This window comes from Sciurus carolinensis, chromosome 16, assembly GCF_902686445.1.
Source record: "Sciurus carolinensis chromosome 16, mSciCar1.2, whole genome shotgun sequence".
Taxonomy (NCBI): Eukaryota; Metazoa; Chordata; class Mammalia; order Rodentia; family Sciuridae; genus Sciurus; species Sciurus carolinensis.
Window position 1 is genome coordinate 18217228 of NC_062228.1, and position 21992 is coordinate 18239219.

General features: G+C 47.9%; 1 protein-coding gene across 5 annotated transcripts; it reads right to left on the minus strand.

The window, feature by feature from the left end:
- Nucleotides 1-816: 816 nt before the first annotated feature.
- On the minus strand, nt 817-15508 carry Ces4a (carboxylesterase 4A). Of its 5 annotated transcripts, XM_047529312.1 has the most exons (14): nt 15408-15502; nt 11677-11878; nt 8308-8449; nt 8095-8228; nt 7650-7803; nt 5970-6074; nt 5787-5891; nt 5651-5689; nt 4915-5055; nt 4365-4445; nt 3835-3988; nt 3031-3162; nt 2773-2845; nt 817-1620 (listed from the first exon to the last, which is right to left on the minus strand). In XM_047529312.1, exons 1-14 carry the CDS (start codon nt 15463-15465, stop codon nt 1458-1460), a joined length of 1683 nt encoding a protein of 560 aa, XP_047385268.1. In that variant the 5' UTR covers nt 15466-15502; the 3' UTR covers nt 817-1457. The 5 variants fall into 5 exon arrangements, with proteins under 5 accessions (XP_047385268.1, XP_047385273.1, XP_047385270.1 ...); XM_047529317.1 differs by lacking the exon at nt 11677-11878 and having other exon boundaries at nt 15408-15508; XM_047529314.1 differs by lacking the exon at nt 5970-6074.
- Between the last annotated feature and the right edge of the window lie 6484 nt (nt 15509-21992).

Consider the following 21992-nt stretch of genomic DNA (forward strand, 5'->3'; position numbering starts at 1 on the left):
AGAGAAAGAGAGAGCAAGGGAGAGAGGGAGAGAGGGAGAGAGGGAGAGAGGGAGAGAGGGGAGAGAGAGGAAGAAAGGAACTCTCCTTTTTATAAAGTCACCAGGATTCAATCATGGAGGTACCACCCTATGGTCTTATCAAATCCTAATCACCTCACAAAGGCCTCACCCCTAGGATTAAATTTCCACCCACTTAATATCTCACAATGGGAATTAAACTCTAGCATGAGTTTCAGGGAGATAAGCCATATTCAAACCATAGCAGGGAAAAATGAAGAACTCTCAGAAGAAGACCTTGACCAAACTAGGAGCTGTGCCAGCAGGCCACAGGGTGAGTCTCCCAGGACCTCCAAAGTCAGGATGTCCCCTGCTGCCATTGGGGTAAATCAGGCTACACACACACACACACAAATTAAAAGGGTAAACCATCAAACTCACAAAAAACCAGTAATCTCAACTACTGGGGAGACTGAATCAGAAGGATTACTTAAGCCCAGAAATTCAAGGCCAATTTTGGTAACATAGCAGGAACCTCTATTAGGAAAACACACACATACACACACACACACACACACACACACACACACACACAGAAAGAAAACAAACAAAAACTGTGGGACAAGTTTGGATATGTCCAGGTCAGATTACAGGAGAGACCAGAGAATGAGGAGTGTGACTGTAGCACTAAGGCCTGAACAAATGGACAGTGAGCCTGGTCCTGATGTCCTGGGGACATTCACTTGAGATGAAGAAGAAACAAGCCAAGTATTTTTTGGCCCAAGCAACTTTGCTGCAGTTCCTGTTGATTGAGTGTACCCTAGTAGGCAGGGAAGGAGTAGGCGGTAATGCTCTGTTGCTCCAAGGGCTCAAATGGAGACATCGTGCACTTTACCCAAGCTTTTTACAGATGGAAGAATTGTGGGTTCAAGTCAACCCAACTTTATTGAGAACCAGTCTTGTGTGCAGGCTTTGGAGGGGCCCTGGGAGAGATGAGTGCAGGTTGGGGAGAAGATTTCAAGCCATCAGAGCTTTGCTGTGTGTCACAAATAACCCGCCTAGCACCTCCAGACCAGTGTGAACAGGCTTGAGGTTGAGCAGGATGGATGATAAGTCACAAGTGGGATGCAATGACAGGCAGTCTGCATGAACTTCCTATCAGAAGGGGCTTCAAGTACATCTTGAAGGGTAGGAGTACTCAAAGAATGGAGAGAAGGGGTTGTCCTGAGACTGTGGGGCACAGTCATGGCATCATGGGATGTCAGGCTGCAAAGGGTGGTGCAGAGCCGCAAATAACAGGCTAAGGCTCCAACTCTGGCCTGGAGGCCGTAGGGAGCTATGGCAGATCCCAGACTGAGTAGGCAGGACTCCTGTCCCTAGATGTGCCCATGGCCATTCTCCCAGAGGCCTGGGTGCTAGGACCAGCTCTTTGGCTTTCTTCTGTATCGCCACTTTCAGAATCACTTCTGCTTCTCAGGTCTCTGAGGCTGGTGCAGCCTCCTCCAGAAGGCCATCCTCTTCTCCTTGAGCTTTACACCCACTCTTGTGGTAAGGTTCAGCTGCAGATACTTTTCATCTTTGTCGTAGCGTGGCCAGCAGGGCAGCTTCCCATCATTAGGGTTCCTGTCCCAGAGGAGAAAGAAGAGAGGATTCTTATTCCTCTCCTTCGTCCCACCTCCTCTTACCCTTCCCTCATTTACCTTCCCCTTGGGAGTTGGAGAGTAGGAGGACTTTATGCAGATGATATTTAAACAGATATTTAAGATAGAGTTGGAAGGGGTGTGGCTTCCTGTCAGAGGGAACAGCATGTTCAGGGATTAGACATATGAAAGACCAGGGCTTTAGAGGAAGCACAAGTACAGGGTTAGGTGAGAAAAGGGTGTATGTGAAGGGGATGGAGTGTGCAAAGGGGATCACACGGGGAACTTTTTTTTTTTTTTTTTTTTTTTTTTGGTACTGGGATTGAACCCAGGGGCACTGAACTACATCCCTAGTTCTTATTTATTTATTTTTTAATTTTTAATTTTTCTTGAGACAGGGTCTTGCTAAATTGCTGAGGCTATCCTTGAACTTGTGATCCTCCCATCTCAGCCTCCCAAGTCCCTGAGATTACAGGTGTGCGCCACCAAGCCCAGCTACAGGAAAGATTCTGGAGGGCCTTTCATGCCAGTCCAAGGGTGGTGGGACTTTATTCTGGGGGCAATTGGGAACTAGAAAGGGTTTTAAGGAGGTGATATTTCAGACAGACCTGTCTATTGTCATGGGAAGTGCTGGAGAATGTGGAGATATAAAAATAGTCAGGAGGCAACCAAAACTCAGTAGAGTTGTCACCTCCACCTGAAGCCTCCTGTGCCCACCCAGGCTGAATCAGACACCTTCTCAATGTTCTCAAAGTGCCTACTGTTCCACCTGGTATGGCTCTCATTGTGCCTGGCTGGAATTTTGTCTTCATATAGTGAACTGCAGGAGTATGGGCTACACATCTGTGATGTCCTTGAATTCCAGCTCCCCAGTACAGGGGGAAGGGCACACAAAGAGAACATCAATGACTGACTGTTGAATGCTTGAGTGAATGCAGAATGTTGGTCATGGGACAGAGAAGAGCGTATCCTATACACATTTAGGTTCTTGTGACTGATGGGGAAAAGGCAAGGGGGAAGGGGCACCCTGGTTCAGCTGATTGTGCAGTTCTTGTAGGACATGCAGGGACAAATACCCAGAGCAGCCAGCCTTCAGGTCTAGCATGGCCCAGATGAGTCAGAGGATCAAACTCACCCAGTGCGAGCAAAGTTGGCCCAGTATTTCATCATCCGGAGGCTGAGTGCCTTCTCCTCATCTGTGAATAAGCCTGGAGGCAGAAGGGGATGTGGTATTTGGGACAGAATTGGGGTACCAACCTTCTACTCTGCATAAAATTTTCATTTGGGAAAACATCCCATAGTAGGATCTGGCTAGCTCCCTATGGCCAGCCATTGGAGGGGTGGATCTGCATACACACATGGGCAGAATGACACCCAGGCAGGGATTTAGCACCTTTGGAGAATGGGCTCCCAAAGATGAAGCGGATCTCGTCCCCGTGGTCTGCCCCATCATTGCGAGGTTTGACAATTATGCCCGAGGGAGCATGGTGCTCAAACTCGTACAGGTAGACAGGGAAGCCAGCATCTATGAATGGGGACACCGGGAAGGGCTGTAGGAAAAGCCCCAGCCTGGCTTTCCCATCCACCCCATGTATCCCACCCACCTGTATCAAGCAGGGGAAAGAGCTTCAGCTTCAGAATCAAGAGAGCATGTGTGAATCCTGTCTGCACTACTTGTTAGCTGTATGACCCTGGGCAAGCCACTCAACCCTTCTGAGCTGCAATTATTCATCTGCAGAGTGGGGACAATAAAATTGAATTCACAGGGTTATGGCAAGGATCATGGAAGCCTTCCTCTTCCCTTTTCTGAACTTCCTATTCTTTTCCAGGCATATAAGTGTCTTAATGACTGTCTGTCTTCCAGCCCCCACCTTTGACCTCTTACCCACATATTTAAGCTCCATTCAACTTAGGCAGGACTGTTAAGTTGCTCCCAAGCCTGTCCTCTCAGCCAGGAAGACTCCTAGACACCCTATCTTTCTCCTCTGAGCTGGGTGAGCTCCTGCTCTTGTCTGTAAGGAACAGTCCTTCCTCTCATATAGTTGACAGCTCTTTGCCTCCTCTGTGGCATCTTGGAGTCCTACACCAGCCCAGAAGTACAGAGAGGGTAGGTGAACAGTTGATAAACTCAGTTGGAAAGCAGCATAGTTGGAGAATGGAGGGCACCGGTGTGGTCACTCTTGGGGACCCCCCTTACCCCGGTGGTAGCGGGCAGCTTGCAGTGTGGTGTACACAAAAGTGGCATCTCCAGCTAGGTCCATCACATGGTTTCGGAACATCTTCCAGTCATTCTTAGGGGTATCGCTCAGGTACTCCTCCATCACGAGTGGTATCTGCTCCTTAGTGACATTCTGGGTGGGGAGGCCATACCCACCCTAAGGCCTGTTGTGCCAGCTACGCCATAGGTGGGCACACCAGTGACTTGATCCAGCCTCAGCCTCCCAGGAGTTTTGGGACGGGGAGCTTCCCAGGAAGATCTCCATCTTCGCTGATTCTTACCCCTGTTTTTGTTGCATGAGAATTGCCTCCCATGACTCTGAGGGTAACCCCGGGACCTTACCCATCAGCAACCATCCAATCCCATACCAAACCCCTTTGGGCCCTCCAAGAAAGACCCTGACCCCAGCTAAAGGCCCCTGACAAAGAGCACCTACTAGGTTAAGAAAGAATAAAAGAAGGGGTGTCAGCTCTGTTCAAACTGAGCACCCTGCCAGCTGGGCTCCTCACCAACAGGGTGCTGGTAATCCAGAGAAACCTGGTGAGGACTTCTTTCCTTGATGAATACCAGTTTAGAGGGAACTTCATGATCTGTTCACAGGACAGGATCCAGGTGTGGGTTAGGTCTAAGGTCCTGCCTATCTTAAATGGAGAATTCTCAGACAGAACACACAGCCCAGAAAGGCCCATGATCCTGTTCTGCTCTCCTTTCTGTCACTGTCACCTGATCTATAGCTGAAGTGGGACTGGGAGGGCCCATTCTGATTTGGGGTATCAACCCAGATACAGGAGAAAAGGAGAGACGCAGGACTTGTAGTTGTCTGGAGGCTTAGAAATGGATATTATAATCCATCTAACCTGTGACTTGAGGATTTGGGGCCCTCAAACCTCTAAGAGGCCACACTTCTTCCCCCTCCCCTCCATCATTTCTGGTCAGATCTCCCTGCACAGGGAATACAGAAGGTTCCCAAACACTTGTACATCCCCAGAGAAGTTACTGGGATCTAACCTGGTACTCAGCACTTCCCAAGAAACATCCTCTGCTACCCAACTCACTTACATAAGGCAAGAGCCAACTGAACTCCAGACTGTTGACACCTAGAAGATAGGGCACAGGTGAAACCTGCCCCTTGGCCAGGAGCACCACCGGGTCCTCTGGGAATACCACACCGTCCACCACAGGGCTCAGGAACCATATAATCTGCAAAGCCAGGGCATTTCCAGCCAGTCATCTCCCATGTCCTCCCAGATTGCTGACCTTGGGTGCCCAGCTCAGCAGGTCCTCCTCTAGGGGTTGCTCTAACCTAGGCTCTTTGGGAAAAAAACTGGGAATGGCCATGGTGACCTCTAGGAAGGTGGGTGTGGGAAGGGAACAGGACAGACAGGACCAGACCACTCAAACTTGTGATGCTTTCCCCAGGAATCCACATTACTCACTCCCTCATATCTTGAAAATCTTTGCAAAATGTCACTTCATTGACATAGGCCTGCATTATCATTTCTGGACCTTTTGGCTAAGATCAAGTGCAATGAGGTCTGCACTATCCGTTGCATTTAAAATTCCATCACTCCCACCATGCCTGACCCCTTTACCCTCTCCACTTGTGGCTAACCACTTATCGCCTTCTAAGGAGGCGATTAATTAATTAATTTATAGGACTTGTTGTCTCTCCCCACCGGAACATCAGTTCCACTAAGGGAGAGATCTTGACTTGAACAGTTCTTGAGTATCCTGAGTGTCTGGCACACAATAGGTGTTCAGTAAATACCCAAATTGCAAAACATGGCCTGCTCACCTCTTGAGGTTGTTTCTGGAAGTTTATGTGGAAAAAATTCTGTGGGGGAGATGAGGGGATCAAAGTTAAAGAATGTACTCCTGAGATAGATTCCCTGGTGGCTATAACCTGCAGGCAGCTAGAAAGGTTTACCTACCATCTGCCTGGACACATGCATTATCTGGGCCCCTGATAGAGACCTTAGGCAGTCTACCATGATCCTTGTGCTGTTGTGGTTGCAGCCAGCCAGGTGAGCAACCTCCTGCAGAGAGAAACATGGGTGCTCAGGGATGCCCCATTCTGCCCTATTGTGGAGCCCTGAGGGAGGAGAGATACCCACCTTGGCCACCTTCAATGGGTCACGAGTGATGAAGGCTTCGAATAGCACAGTGCCACTCTGGGAAATGGCCCGATGAAAGAGACCCTGGGCTAGGGGTGACAACATCTGTAAGGGTGAGGAGCAGGGCACCCATGAGATGCACAAGTAGGAACACTTGGGCTGTTTTGGGTGTCTGTCTGACCATTGCTGAGCAGCTCAAAAGGGCTTAGGAAGGGCACACAGCTGAGATGGAACCAGGAGTCCTGGGCTGGAGTCACAGATCTAAAGCCAATGCCTTCCTGCCTCTGGTCTGTGCAGAAGGAATCTGAGATTGTGGGAGAGGATCTGCTAGTATAGGGAAAGTCTGTACTTCAGGGTTAGAAATGAGGGTAAAGGTGGGCTGGGGATATAGCTCAGTTGGTAGAGTGATTGCCTAGCATGTACAAGTCCCTGGGTTCAGTCCCCAACCCCACAAAAAAAAAAAAAAAAATGAGGATAAAGGAGAGACCCTGTGGTTCCTACTGTCCCAGTTACCTGTGTTGATAGCTCTTAGTGTCTCTCCATTGCCCAAGTTTGAGGAACAACCACATTCCTGGGTCTCCTATCCTGTCCCTTGAATACTTCAAAATTCATATGCTCCAAACCTGCTGCATCCAAACTCCAGCTGACTGTCATTACACCCCACACCATCCACACAGCAGTAGGGACCTTCTGTTTCTCCTCTACTTATCCCAAGTGCTGTCCAAGTCCTGTCCATGTGACCATCTGCATCACTCTGCCACCACACTCTACTCTCCAACTTTCCTGCCTCTGTTTCAGAACCATCCCCATTATCTTCTCTGGGAGTAAACCTTGCTCTCTCCGCCCCCCCCCCCCCCCCCCCCCCCCGCTCCATTATCTCCTTGATTTTCCAAGTGTGTTCCCACCTCTTTCTAATTTAGTCCCATGCAGCAGACTGAGCTACCTCTAAATCCACATCCAATGGTATCACTTCCCTGCTTAAAATCTGCCCCTGCTCTCCAATGTGCTTTGAATAAAGTTGCTTCATTTCTCTAGGCCTCAGTTTCTTTAGAGTAGAATAAGGACAACAATACATTTCTTTGGGGACTATGAATGGACTCAAATGAGGGAATACATGTAAGATGCTTAGAAGAGTGCCTGGCACATAGAAAGTGCTCAAGTGTTTGAGTATTATTATTACTGGGGTGACCTGCAAGGCCTATCTGGTTCCTCCTCATTTCACAGACTTGTGTGCCTCCAGGCACACCCTGGGTCAGCAGACCCCCAAGAGATGGGGTCAAAGTTGGTGCTCCAACCCAGGCCCTTAGTTCCAGGCCTGGTTTGTGTTCCAGCTCTGTCCAGAGGGCAGGTAGTGGGCTCTATTCAGGGAATACAGTGCTGGGAGAAGGCGGGTGGGCAGGAAGGGCTGGGCATCAGATTCACTGATGAATCTCAAGTGTCAACATTGCCATCTCTGGGACTTGGTTTTGTCATCACTGCTATCCCTGAATGGAGCAGACACTCATGGCTATGAGGGGTGGTACCCTTGACAAGAGTACTCTTGGAAGCAGTGAAGGCAGATCTGGAAATAGGCGTGCTCGAGAACATTGCAGATCTGTGCAAGTGCCTGCACAGTGGAAGATACAGTTGTGGAACCTGCGAGCCTGTGTCTGTGTTGGTCCATTGGGACATGGCACTCACCAGTCCTGAAATGCACATGGCCCCCGACGACTGCCCGAACAAAGTCACGCTGTCTGGGTCTCCACCAAAGTCCTCGATGTTCTCCTGCACCCAATGTAGAGCCTCAACCTGATCCAGCAGCGCCCAGTTGCCGCGGGCCTGGTTGTCACTGGTGCTGGGCCCCCGGAGTTCAAGATCAGGGTCCCAAATTCGAAGGTCAGGATGCAGAGGGCTCCCACTTGGCCCTACCCAACCCTTCCCTGCTTTCTTTCCCCACTGAGACCCAGTTCTGTGACCACACCCGCTTTCTTAGAGGTAGTGTCCTCACCCCTTTGAGACGGCATGGAGTTGTTCCCCTTCCACCAAATCTTAGGCCTTGCCTTGGCCACCGTCTTCGCAGTCCCACCCACAAACCACTTCCTTCCCCTTCCCCTAGTCTCTGCCTCCTCTGCCCAGAGCTGCTTACCTTAGGAAGCCCAGGATGCCGAGCCTGTGCTGCAGAAACACCAGCACCACTTTCTCACGGGCGGCTAATTCAGAGCCCTCGTAGGTGGAAGCGGAGCCCACAAGGAAGGCACCTCCTGGGAACCAGACCATCACCTAGAAGAAGAAGGCTGAGGCCTGAGTCGGGCTGTGGTGGCAGAGTAGGACTGTGGGTAGTGAAGTACCAAGTGCTCACCGGCAGCAGAGGGTCCCCATGCGCTCTCACTGGCGCGTATACGTTCAGGTACAGGCAATCCTCACTGAAGTGCAGCCACTTGTACTGTTTCCCCGTGTTTAAGTACATGGAGGTTAGCTGCCCCCAGGACTCCTGAAGGCACCTGCAGGCACAATGTGAGTTTGAACTCAGGCTCAAGGGAGGTATGTGGGAGAATGGTTCCAACCAGTGTCTGAAGTGAAGGGATAGAACCAAAACAAAATCCATGTGTGTCTGCATGTGTCCCTGGAGGCCTCCACTAGTCTTGGGGTACAGGCCTGGGAGACAGGTGGGCCACTCCAGGGTCCATCCTTCTCCATTGCATCTTGGGACAGAAGTGATTCCCCATTCCTGTTGGAGATTGCTGGTGCTGTCAAGGGAGAAAACGGGTGTCTGTCTTTAAACCCTCACTCCCCCTCAGTCTCTGCTCCGCATCCCAAATAGTTTCAGAATATATCCCATCCCCTCCATCCCCTGAATGCACTCTCCAGGCTATCAGACCTCTGGTCTGGACACTGCCCTGGTCTCTTACACTCCTCCAACTTGTCCTCTACATTCTGGCAGAGGGATTGACCAAAAACACAAGTCTGACCATGTCACTCCCCTTCTCAAACCTTCCCTGGCTACCCACTCTGCCCTCAGTGAAGGTCATAACTGACCATGGCCCTCCTTTCCATTCAGTCACCTCCTTCCCAGCCACCCTTGGCTCCAGATACATTTGACCACATACTTGCCTCCCAACTTCAAGCCCCTGTGCCTCTGTCCCCTCAGCCAAATGCCTCCTGCCCTGCCCACCAAACCTCTATTCATGTTTAAGGACAGCTCTTATACCAGCTCTGAGGTTCTTGTTAGAGTTATTTTCATTGGTCATTTTTCTCCCCAAGTGACCAAGTACTCCCTGAGGGCAGGGACAGAGTCTGAGTTCTGGCACCCAGCCCAACTTCCTGCTGTTTGTGTGGTTATTTGTGAAGTGTGGACTGTCTGGCTACCTCACCTTTTCTGCTTGCTGGTCCAATCCTAGGGTGTCTGTTCTTGTTAGGGTGGAGCTGGACCCATTTGATTGAATCTGCCTATTCCTTATCTTCCTCCTGTTCTGTCCCTAAAGCATTACCTGTCCCCTTTCATCTGTCTTTCCAAACAGTACTTCTACCTGCCTTATTTAAACCTATCTTTTCCCTTCCACCTTCCCCAGCAACTATTCTAGCTTCCCTCCCCATCCCCAGGTCGAATTTTTTAATAGTTTCTCCCCTGACCCTAGCCCCATCCAGATTCTCTAAAGTCCCTAGCAGGTAGCAACTCTCTATCTCTATAGGTTTCCAAAACGTTTTCTTTAAGGGGAGATCATCTCTATCTCTATAGAATGTCTTTTCTCTTCCTTTTTTGACTTCTTGGGTAGCAGCTCATGTTGGTGTCCAACAAACAACACAGAGCCTCTCACCAGGAAAGTCAGGGCTTTCTAGCCAAGAACTGGGGTTATGAACATCAGAGGCTTCTGTTCCCATCCTACCACCAAAGCCACTCCCAACATCATCACCAATGACCTCTGTCTTGTTAAATACCTGTTGTTGTCTTACTGGGCCTGGAAGCCTTCAATGTGGTCCCCTCCCTTCTTCTACAGTGTTTCATCTCTGTAATACTTCACTCCTGCTACCTTCTTGGGGGTTTCTCCTCTCCCAGGTCTAAGCATAAGGTGCCCAGGCCTCAACCCTCAGTTCTCTTTTCTTTCTGATTGTTCTTTCCCACATTGTCCTTATCCAGGTCCAGGGCTTTGCTCCATTGAAACACTGCTGCCATTTTCATGCTGATGATCAGTTTGTCTCTGGCCTCCTTTATTCAAACATCTATTCCATATCTCCACGTGGACCTCTGTCTGCTTGCCAGACTCAATGTGCCCCAGATGAACTTATGTTTTCCCAATTCTGCTCTTGCCCCAATCTTCCCCTTTTGGGGAAATGGTACCCCTATTCCCTGGCTGCTCTGGCCAGAAACTAATAATTATTGTGGCTCCTCTTCTTCCCTTGTGACTCGTAACCAATTTTCTGGTAAATCCCATCAACTTTACCTTTGAAATACTTGTGGACTCCAACCATTTCCTACCACCTTCACTGTAACTCCACTGGTAGAAACCCCTATGTCTGCAACAGCCTCCTCCCTCCCTGCTCTTCCTTGACCCCTTCCCCATAGGTTGTTCTAAGCAATCCACAAATTCTTAGACGTGATGCTCTATGTTTCAAACAGCCCTTGTTCAAATAGCTTATGGCCAGTGTTCCAACAATGGATGCTCAGACATCTATGCAATAGACACTCTAACCTCTAAACCCCAATCCTCAGGATTCTAGCAATGGTCATTCCATGTTCTGTCACCTGATGCTAGGGGTTCCAAATAATAGTCTCAGAATGTTTAGAATGCCATTGTTAGAATGCCATTGTTAGAATGCCAATGTTCATACCTTGACAGCCAGTGTTTACACAGTTAATATCCTGGTATTCTAGTAACAGTGATCATGTTTTTGTTTTGCTTTGTTTTACAGTGCTGGGGATGGAACCCAGGACCTCTAAGTAAATGCTCTACCACTGAGCTACAGCCTCTGCCCCACAATTGGTTGGTCCTGTTCTAGCAGTGGAACCTCTTCTTAACAACTAGACACCCAGGATAGGAGTTGTAAATTTTTATAGCAACTGACACTCAGGTTCTCACAATAGATTTTTTTCTAAACCTTGTGCTTTAACCAACTGATGCTGAATATTGTTAATGACTGCCATAGAATGTTCTGGACAATAGATTACTCAATAATATGAATAAACACTAAGCAATAAATACACTTGTTCTGGACAAACTACCAAGCCCATTACTTCAAAGTGCAGTCATTGTCCTACTCTTGCTGTGTGACTCAGGCCTTGAGCCCTGTTGGAGGCAGCCACAAGACCAGGGACTGAAACTGAGACTCCTCATCTTGGAGCTCCCTCTGCAGGCAAGGACTGGTAATGCCATATAGTTTGCTTTGGATCTCAAGTCCAGAGGAGAGCCCTCAGGGATGGGTTGTGTGTGAGCACCACTTCTCAGACATATTTAGGAAACCCAGCTTCCCAGCAGGCCCTGGGACACAGTCAGAGACCACCTTCCCCTTGCTTGGAGCTCTCCTGTGAGAAACCAAGAATAGCATTATCAGTGCTTTAAATACCATTTGAACCAATCAACATATTATATATTTGGAAACTGAGGCCTAGAATGGGTCCAGGCTTGCCTGTGTTCTCAGTGAATTGTTCAAAGCCCCACCCAGAGACAGACACTGGTCCACCACCCTCCTCAGGGTCTGCCCACCTCCCAGCTGACAGTCCTCTGGCTCTTACGCAGGGGGGTAGTTAGTGGCATCTTTGATTCCTTTCCAGGGCTTCAGGGGCTCTGGAGGAGCAAACCTGCGGGAACCCACAGGAGGTCTGGAGAAGGGGACTCCTAGGAAGACATGGAGGGACGTCTTCCCCACATGTATCTGCTTTCCTTGGAGGGTCCCATATTTGGTGACCACTAGAGGTTCTTTGGTGTACAAGGCACCTGGGAAGAGAAGGGAGAAGGGTCACCCCAGCTTGGCCACTCTCAACCACAGATGGAACTCTGGCCCCTCTGCCATAGGAACCAGCTATTGCCTTTTGTTACAATCAAAAAGCTTGAAGCTTTTTTTTTTTTTTTTTCCTCCTGGTACTGGGAATTGAACCCAGGGGTGCTCTACCACTGAGCCAAATCCCTAGCCCCCTTTTTTCCTTTCTTTTCCTTTCCCTTTTCATGTCCTCCCTCTCTCGATCTCTGTCTTTGTCTCTGTCTCTCTCCTTTGCTTCTTTCCTTCCTCCCCACTTTCTTTCTTTGAGAGTGTCTTGTTAAGCTGCTGAGTCTGGCCTTGAATTTGCAATCCTTCTAGCTCAGTCTCCCGAGTTGCTGGGATTATAGTGATATATGACTACACCTAGCTAAGCTTGAAGCTTTCCATAACAATTGTGTCGATGTTCACTTTCTTGTATTTCTCTCAGAATTTTTTCTTTGATTTAAAATTTCAAAGTCCTGTTGGTAGGTACATAAATGTTCTTGTCTTTTATATGTCTATTTCTCTTTGAATCAATTAATGTCAATGAATGTGTCATTTACTTTTATTTCTGCTTATCTGATATTGATATGGTAATAACTTTTTTGTTACTAATATTTGCCTGTTTTGTTTCTGGGAAAAAATTTTACATATATATACATATGTATATATATTTATATGTGTATACACATGCATACACATGTATATTCTTACTCTTATGCAACTTTGAATCCATACTCACATGTATGCCCAAATTTGTGCATACTAGGTATACAGGTATACAGCTTATCCATAAAGAAACATGCAGAAATTCAATTCAGCAGGTTTAGAGGAGAGCCCTGATGTGAGACACTTTCTGTGACCTTGAACAAGTTACACATGCTTTCGAACTTCCATTTCAATATCTGTATGCACATACACACACATACACAGTTATTCGAGTACGGTTATATATAGGTTACAATGTATCCAGACACAACATACATTCATATCACACACACACACACACACACACACACACACACACACACACTCAAGCATACTAGCACCATAGCCAGCTCTTGGAATAGATAGGACATAGACCAAGTTGAATCCAACCCTCTGCCTTTGGGTACTTCATCCTGACCCACTCCTACTGCCAAGGGTTGGTTAGGCCTCACATACATTATTCTGCAAAGTGACAGAAGGAAAATCTGATGCAAATAATTATTGACCCTGGCTGTGTGTCAGAATCACGTGGGGATTATTGCAAAAATGCAGATTCCTAGGCCACGCCCCACGCTCTCTGAATGAGAATCTCAGAATTGCATCAGAAAATTAGATTTACAAATATCTCCAGGAAATCTTGTTGCAATTGGTTTTCGGAACAACATTTGGAATTGGTGTGATAGAGCACACTCTCACACTCCCAGCTGCAGGTGGCTAAAAAATACTTCCCTGCCCATGTCCCCACGTCTTCCCATTTCTGATCTTAGATAAGCAATATCTGGACACAAAGGAGTGATTGTAATGGTGGCACTTTGGGCATGGCGGCAGGTCAGCAGGGCAAGGGCCTGTCTCACCTCTCCTTTGTGCGTGCCGCCATTTGCAATTTCCAAAGCTCTTTCCATCCCAGGGAGGCTTGAAAGCCCTGAAAAGGGCAGTGACCAGTCTGTGATCTCTTAGGTCAGAGCCAGCAGGTCAGTGTTTGTCATATTACCTGGATTTGCCCTGAAGTCAGGGGCCACTCATGATGGAATAGCCAATAGCTATGATTTATGGATCTCTTCCTATAGCCCAACACTATATATCTCACCTCAATTTCCCAGAACCTTCATAAGGCAAATTGTACTATGCAGATGCTGAAACGGAGACTTAAAAGTGTGTACAACTTGTCCAAGGTCACGTGGGATGATCTCACATTAGAGCTCTCCTCTAACTCATGGTGTTTGTCCACTTCCCAGCCTCTGAGGGGACCCCTAGCCATGAGGCTGAATGCTCTAGACCCCTAAGTAAGAGCTTTAATGGAGTGGTCCTGATCCCAGCTCTGCTACTCAGAGGCAAGTAGATGACACCCAATTCTGGTAAAGATACAGAGAAAAGGACGTTCACAAATACTGTTGGTGGAGAATAAATTGATACAATGCTTTGGGAAAATAATTTGGCAAAAATAAATAGAGTTCACATACTCTAAACCAGTAATTTCATATCTGAACCCCTCTGCTACGAAAATAGTCAGAAATATTAAAACAGACTGTTCCGTCCCCTACCATACTGGGGGTTGAACCCAGGAGCTTTCTACCTATGATCTACATCTCTTGTTTCCTCCCTTTTTATATTTTACTTTGAGAAGAGGGTCTCACTAAGTTGCCCAGGCTGACCTTGAACTTGAGATCCTCCTACTTCAGTTTCATGAGTAGCTAGGATTACAGGCGTGCTCCACCATACCTGCATAAAAAAGACTGCTCTGAACCCTAGTGGACATTGGAAACATCATTTATATCTGGGGATGAAGCAAAGTAAATATAACTGTAAACTCAAGGTATAAACTACCTTCAGAAAGTCTTTTTTTTTTTTTTTTTTTTTTTTTTTTGGTGTAACTGGGAATTGAATCAAGGGGTATTCTATCACTGAGCTACACCCCTGTCCTTTTTATTTTTTGTTTTGAGACAGGGTTTCTCTTAAGTTGTCCAGGATAGCCTTGAACTTGCAATCCTCCTGCCTCAGCTCCCTGAGAAGCTGGGATTATAGGCGTGTGCCACCATGCCTAACTCAATAAGATATGAAGTGAAAAAACAAAAAAGGGGCAGCATATAAAATTATATACATGCTAATATCACAGCTATGTATATAAAGGAAAGGCAACAAAATACTGAAAGCAGTTTTAGCAAAATTTCCCTCAAATTAAAATTTTATATTTATCTAGGCAAAACTAATTTATGATCGAGGTTAAAATATTGTTCACTTTGAGGTATTGATTGGGAATGAGTACATGGGGTGTTGGGAATTTTCTAGATCTTGATCTGGATGGTGGTTACTTTATATATAATAAAATGTTGTACAATTAAGATATGTGCACCTTACTATGTACATCTCTTACCCAAATAAAGTTTTGTTAATGTACTATTTTGTTTACACAGTAGAAAGCACAGTACTAATTTTAAAGAGAAGGACATTGGGGAGAACTGTGCAGGAGCAGGTAGGGAAGAAGGAGGCAGAAGCAGGACTCCTGCTTAAGAGAAAGAAGCAGGAAGGCTGGAGGGAGGGAAAGAAGAAAGGCCCTTCACTCGTCCAGGGGTAGGGAGGGGCCGGGGGAGGCAGGAGATGCCTTGCTCATTTTGTAGAGTAGTCCTAGGGCTCAGGGAAGCCAGAGAACTTGTTTTGACTTTCAACTTGTGGGTGGATTACCCTGAAACTCCGCCCTCCATCTGCCCAGACCTTGTCTAAGTGCCCCTGCCTCACTGTCCAGGAAAGGTTGAGCTGGGACCTGTCCTGGCAGACACTCTCAGGAAGGGTTAAGGGTCTTACCTGGGACTGTCTGCACCACCAGGCAAAGGGTGAGACTCAAACCCAGAATCCACCTCATGCCAGCTCCTGCCTCAGGCTGAAGTGATGAAGGATAACAGCTGTGACTGCAGGGTGCAAGTGCCAGGATGTCCCACTTATATCTTCCCTCGGTCCCCATCAGCAGGTCCTGGGGAGGGAGGAGTTATGACCAGCCCACAGAATTGTTTCTTCCTTGGGGTGACAGGTCACACTCAATAGTCTTGGCTCTTCAATCAAACTGATCCACCTGCAATTCTTGCCCAGTTTGCTTATCTGTGCAAAGGCTTAAAGTTGGGCTAGTGTGAGTCAAGCTTTGAGCACACAGTAGGTACTAGATTGGAGCAGAATACCTGGTCACTTGGCCCCTCAGTGTCCATGCTGAATTTAAGGACCTCCCTGCTCCCTTCTGCTTTGTTCAGTTTCTTGTACAGGCTCCCCTGCCCTGAATCTCTTTTCAAGCCTAGAATGCCCAGAGGCCCAAGAATTATGACGATGGTTCTCAGACCACTTTCTAGAAAGTCCTCATGTGCTGATGTGACTGGGAGACTTCATATCCACTGTGTCTTGTCCAGGATGTCTCGGATGGCACATTGGTGTGCTCTCTTGGTTACACCCTCACTGTTGGCAGAGCAGGTGTCTTCTTCCGGTGGCAAGTGTGCCAATGATGTGACCTCTCAAGAAGATGTTGAACAGCATGGAGCAAGAGCCCTGCAACTGCATGTATCCTTTGACCGAGAAATTTGGTCTGTAGGACCGTCCAAAACACACAAAAAATTGTTTACATGATGAGTGTCCTAAAGCCTTGTTGACAACAGTCTCACTCCAACACATCTGGAGGGTATAGGTGAAGAAGGGGTGTTACGGCTACAGGATATAAGATGATACCGAGTTGCTAATAACATGTTCCACAAGTTTCTATAGCAGCAGTCAGCTTGGTGTGGTGGTTCTGAGCCAGGCTGCCTGAGTTTGAATCACAGTGCTGTCACTTACTAGCTGTGTGACCTTGAACCAAACACTTAACTTCTCTGAACCTGTTTTCCTTAACTGCAAGAGTAGCATGAGAAAAGTATTGATCTCCTGGGCTTGTCATGAGAATTTAGTGGGTATATGAAAGTAAATACTTTAAACTGCTGTGAGGTCTATTGCCTTAGTTGTTGTCAATTGTACAATTGTCCCTTGATGTCTATGAGAGATGGGTTCGGAATCCCTGAGGATAGTAAAAAATCCAAAGATGCTCAAGTCTTATATAATATGGTGTAGTATTTGCATCTAGCCTATGCATATCCTCCTACATACTTTAAATTATCCCTAGATCAGCTACAATATCTAATACAATGTAAATGCTATACAAATAGTTGTCAGAATGTATTGTTTAGGGAGTAAGGACAAGAAAAAAGTATGTATCTGTGTAGTACAGACATAATTTTTTAAAGAATATTTTTAATGCACCATTGATTGATTTTCTGGACTTGGAACTGGAGGATACCGAAGGCCAACTGGCACATGAGAAAAAGCTGACATTGTTCAATCACCTGAAAAAAGTAAAATCTGAAATTGTGCATTGGACAGGACCAGCTTAGCCATGGAAAGTACATACCGGAATACTTCCGAGATGTCTAAAACAACAGACAAACAGAATTGATGCCAAAATGGAATCCATGGTTGGCCTGTGGTTGATGAGACATCAGTGACCTTGATTTTCTTTTATTCTTGAAAACATTTATTTCTATATTTTAAAAATTTTCACTAATGAAATGGGCATGCAGGGGTTCAGAGTCAGTGTGGGAGGTAAAGAGTTAGCAATGAGAGAATAGGGAGGCCAGGCCCAGGGAAATAGGGTCAACCAGCAGCTCCATCTGGCCCAGACCACATCCTACTCTATTGACTACTTTCCTCTCTTGACTGCCTCATTCTGTTGGGTCCCCTGTGGGATGTGGCCACATCACTATGAGTATGAAATTCGGGCTGCAGGAGGTGAGGGGGTTTCTTTCTTTTGTTGTCCAGGCTCTTGACAAAGTTAGCTTAGCTGTATGCGGCAAGCACCGTGGAGAATGTGATTCAAAGCACAGGCAAAATAGTGGAGTGGACAGGGGGAGGGAATAGTGGAGAAGGCAGGCAAGATTGTGAGTCCACCTGCCAGGCCTGGGGGTCAGCCACACAATGACTCCCCCACCCAGCTGTGTGTTTTCTTGGCCAGTTGTGTGGGCCTTAAGGACCAATACTGTCAACATCTGCCTCCACTTCTGCCACCTCTCCCCACAGAAGTAACAACCTTTCACCTGGCCCACATGGAAAGAACTTCTGATAGGCCAGACACCTTGATGGGGTGTCCAGGACATATATTCCCTATCCGGTGTGCACATGGAGCCCAGGGGATGTTGAACAGGCCGGGGAGTCATGTGGCCCCGATGCAACTTTATCTTAGGGGTTAGAACCAACTCTCAGAAGAAAGCCAGAATATTACTTCCCTGAATCTCTTTCTAGAGTTTTCTCTGATAAAGGGAAAACAGCCAAGGATGTGGAGTAAGCAATGACTTCAAGTGGGACAGATGGGGACTTGAAGTCAGCTAGTCGCTCGCCGTCCGCGTTATTGCGGAGTACATTTCTGAGCTTCGGTAATCCCACCTGTAAAATGGAGCCAACGATGGCTAATTCTGAGGGTTGCTGGAAGGATTAGATAAGTTACTGCTAAGTATCATGGGTATTCTGGGTATCATGGGTATCGTGGGTACACTGGGTATTCTACCTATGCTGGACACTGTTGTTTCCATAGTTCCCCAAGTTTGTAGCTATTTTCCTGTTTACAGAGAAAAATTGAAATTAGAAAAGACAGTATAAATGTATTTTTCCCTTTACACTCTTAACTGATTTAAAAAGCAATTTTACCAAATAATGTGCATATAGTACATTATTGGACCTATAAATATATTTGCCACTGACAACGCCAAAGAGATGGGTGGGAGCAAAGCTGTTTTGTTCATGCTGTTTCCTCTATATGGAATGCCCTTCCCTGCATTGTCAAACAGGTGAACTCCTAGCCATCCTTCAAAACCCAGTTCATCCCCTTCCAGGGTGCCCTTCTGGGTGCATATCCCTTCAGGACAGAGCCAGACCCTTGCAGCCTCTTGCATGAGACCAACTTACCCATACTTATTATATAGATAGGGAACCTAAGTCCTCTGTGAGAGGAGAGCCCCAGCCTGGAACCTGGCTCCCAGCAACTGCCACAGGGCACTTAATCCACAGCCTGGAGGTGCCTGGGGTTAGGGGTGCAGAGTGAGAGGCTCAGATCTGAGCCTGCCCTGGTGGAGCGTCTGGTCCAACTGGGAGATAACTGAGGAATTCCTACCACCTGCCTGTATTTTTCAGGTGATGTCAACATGGGACAGTCCCCATCCTCAGTTCAGAGGTCCCAGGTGCCTTCAAAGCCCTCCTGCCCTGCAGCCAATGCTGTCTCTTTCCCCAAACTCTGACCTGGCAGTTTTCAGTATGGCTCGCTAGGCTCAGACAGAGACCTTGGTGTGACTCAAGCTAGTCACATGAGGGTCAGGCCACAGCCTTGTACGCTGGAGATTCTGGGGATTGAGGCGTGCATGAGGATCTGGAAGCCTGGGAAGGGCCAGGTGCCTAGCCATCTTATGAGGGTCACAAAGGAACAGAATCTGATAGGGACTTTCCCCAGTCATGCTGCTTCCCACCCTTGGGGCAGCAACTTCTAGCAACTCCTTCCCTGGCAGATGGTCTTGGCAAAGGCTAGGCACTATCCCTCGGGGGATAGGCCAGGGGTGGTGGAACTCGGGCCACCTAGTTAGCCCTATTGCTCTTGGATCTCTGAGTCAGGTCTACTCTGAGGGTTGCCTGATCTCCTATGAGGCCTGGGAGGCCCTCTGCCTTCCTCCATGTTCCCCTCATCCAAGTGGAGCCATGGTCAGCTCAGAGTCGTCTAGTCCTTGAAGCAGCAGATGGTGCTGGGGCCTGAAGATCAGGATGAAGGACACCTGAAAGCTGGCCCTCCTTGGAGAGGGAGGCTCAACCTAGTCCTTCACTCTGCAGGACTTTCCATACCTTCACACCCAGTTACTGGGGTTGAGGCCATGAAATCAGCTTGGGGTGGGCACTGTGCACACTGACCAACTCCAGGGTCTTGGTGAGGGAAGTTCTGGCCTCTCATCACTCTGTGGGTTGAGCAGCTGTAGTCTGAGGTCATTGCCTTGCAATGCCATCCCCCAACCCAAGCAGGCCTCCCTTGCTGACCTTGCTACTAATTCAAATCCCAAACCCCAAAACTTCAACTTCAACATTGGGAAAGCCTACTCTAGACAGGAGGGCACATTCTGGAAGGGCAAAGGCTTGCCATCTGGAGGTCAACAAACTTAGGTGTAAGGTCTGACTCTTTGTGAGGTCTCAGGCAAAGGCACTTCCCTCTCTGATTCTCTGTTTTTTCATCTGTAAGGAGGACTGCCCAGAAGCCTGAGCTAGGAAATGGATGTGTGTAAGCTTGGGCTCAGAGGACAGCTAGCAGGTCTTCCAGTCATTGGACCCCGCCCCACTCCTACTGCCGACTATTGCCTTGTGCCCTAGGGCCCTGGTCATGGCCCTTGGAATCAAGGAGGGTCCTGCTCAGGGATGTTAGGGAGGAATTGCTCCAGTGGGCATTAATGCTCCCAGGCATGAGAAACCTGGAGCTAATCAGAGTGAGGTCTGAGGGCCAGGGCAGGGAGAGGGGAGCAGTGGGACTGGGTGCTATTCCCAAGAAGCAGAGATGGCATCTTCTGTCAAGTTTCTCTCATTGCGGTCACCTTCCAAGAGCCCGGGCAGGCTAGACTGGAAACCAGTCTGCAGGTGGGAGGTGGCAAGTCTAAAACCCAAGGTGGCTGGCTATAGGCAGAGTGGGGACTTGGACCATGGCTGCCCTGAGATCCCCAGGGAGGGTCAAGGGCTCCTACAGGGCACTCAGCCTACTATTCGGGATACCACAGGGCTCCACCTGCTTACTCTTCTGGGCAGCCACAAATCCAAAAGTTATTTTTAGGTGGAAGAGGTCCAGGTAAAAATCATGACACCCTAACATCCCTGCATCCTCCTACCTTCCATGGTAGTTGACAGTGCCGTATGATTGTTTTTATCCAGTACAACTGGAGTCTGTGCCCATACCTAGACCAGGGAGCATTTATTGAGCATTTGCTGTCTGTCAGGCACCATACATAAAGTACCTAGTACTTTATGTCCAGTGTTTTTTCAAATGCTCATAACAGACCTGTGAACAGTCACTATCGTCTGCACTTTATAGACAGGAAAACTGAACAATAAAGAGGATAAAGAACTGTCTAAAGATTCACATTCAGTAAATGGTGGAACTGGACTGGAACTTTCTCAGTGAACATGTGTATATGAGACTGCCAATGTGTGGAACTAAGCTTGTCCCTGGGTTTGTACATATTTGTGCACCTCTACTGGGAACACCTGCTTGGCTCCATCCCTGTGTTTGTGTTCACGTGAGCATGTCTGATGCTGCGACGCCCCCTGGTGTTCCATCACCACAAGACCCTGCCACATGGAGGGTCCACCAGTCCATGCCCTGCAGGATCATATCTAACTCTGTGACTTTCTCCCCTCAGCTATGTGTGACTTTGGGTCTTTGGGTCAGGAACACCAGGTGGTCGAGGATATCCTGAAAGGCAGGAAAGGGGCATTAGGTGAGCCTCAGGGACATGACCTGGAGAGGAGAGAATAGAGAGACAAGAGGATTGATGCCAGAGCATCAGCTTTGTAGGGGTGCTTTTCCCAGATGCTGGGGGTGATGCCAGTCATTCCCCTCCCTCCCTGTGTGTGGTCGGGGTCTAAGTGTTCACCAGCTTGTGTGTGCACTTTGAGGACTGCTGGTGATGGTGACGTGGAAGCTGATAATGTCCCTGTACCTCTGTGGCTGCCATTTAGCCTGCCTCTTCAGGCCTGGAGGATGATGACTTTGCACAAAATCAGATCCTTGGTTCCCAGTGCAACTTCTGTTCACTTTCATGGAGGTTGATCCTGAGGAGTCTTCCTTCCCCTTACCTTTGTGTCCCATCAGTCACCAAGTCTGTCTGAAGACTCTAAATCAAGAGCCTACCAGTGCCTCTCCATCTTCCTGCAGGCCCACACTGGCCCCTTTCTTTTCTCTTTGCTCCAGCCTCCTCATCCCAACACCCTCTTCCAGATGATAAATCTGCTCACGTGGCCCCTGGTTAAAACCTTCCCATGGCTGTTGCTCTCAAGTCCACACCCCCGAGGGCTGGGGATATAGCTCAGTTGGTAGAGTGCTCGCCTAGCATGCACTAGGCCCTGGGTTCAATCCCCAGCACCACAGAAAGAAAAAAAAAAAAAAGAATATTGAGATCAAGTCCACACCCCCATCACAGTCCATGAACCTCTTGCAATCTGATCTTTGATTATCCTTTCACTTGTTCAGAACTACATTTCCTCAGCACATCTCGTACTCTGGTCCCCTGCTCTGGCTGTCCCCTCTTCCAGGCACACCTCTCCCCTCTAGTCTACTACTCTGGCCTACATATCTGAGTAACATCTGCT

Bases quoted from the DNA above. Each gene is read 5' to 3' on its own strand.
- Ces4a (XM_047529312.1), bottom strand. From the start codon at position 15,465: ATGAGGTGGATTCTGGGTTTGAGTCTCACCCTTTGCCTGGTGGTGCAG. The intron at 4,446-4,914 runs GTAAGTGAGTTG...TCCTGTGAACAG, and splicing joins TCAGTTGGCTCTTGCCTTAT to ATCATGAAGTTCCCTCTAAA. The intron at 2,846-3,030 runs GTGCTAAATCCC...TTCTGCCTCCAG, and splicing joins TGGGAGCCCATTCTCCAAAG to GCTTATTCACAGATGAGGAG.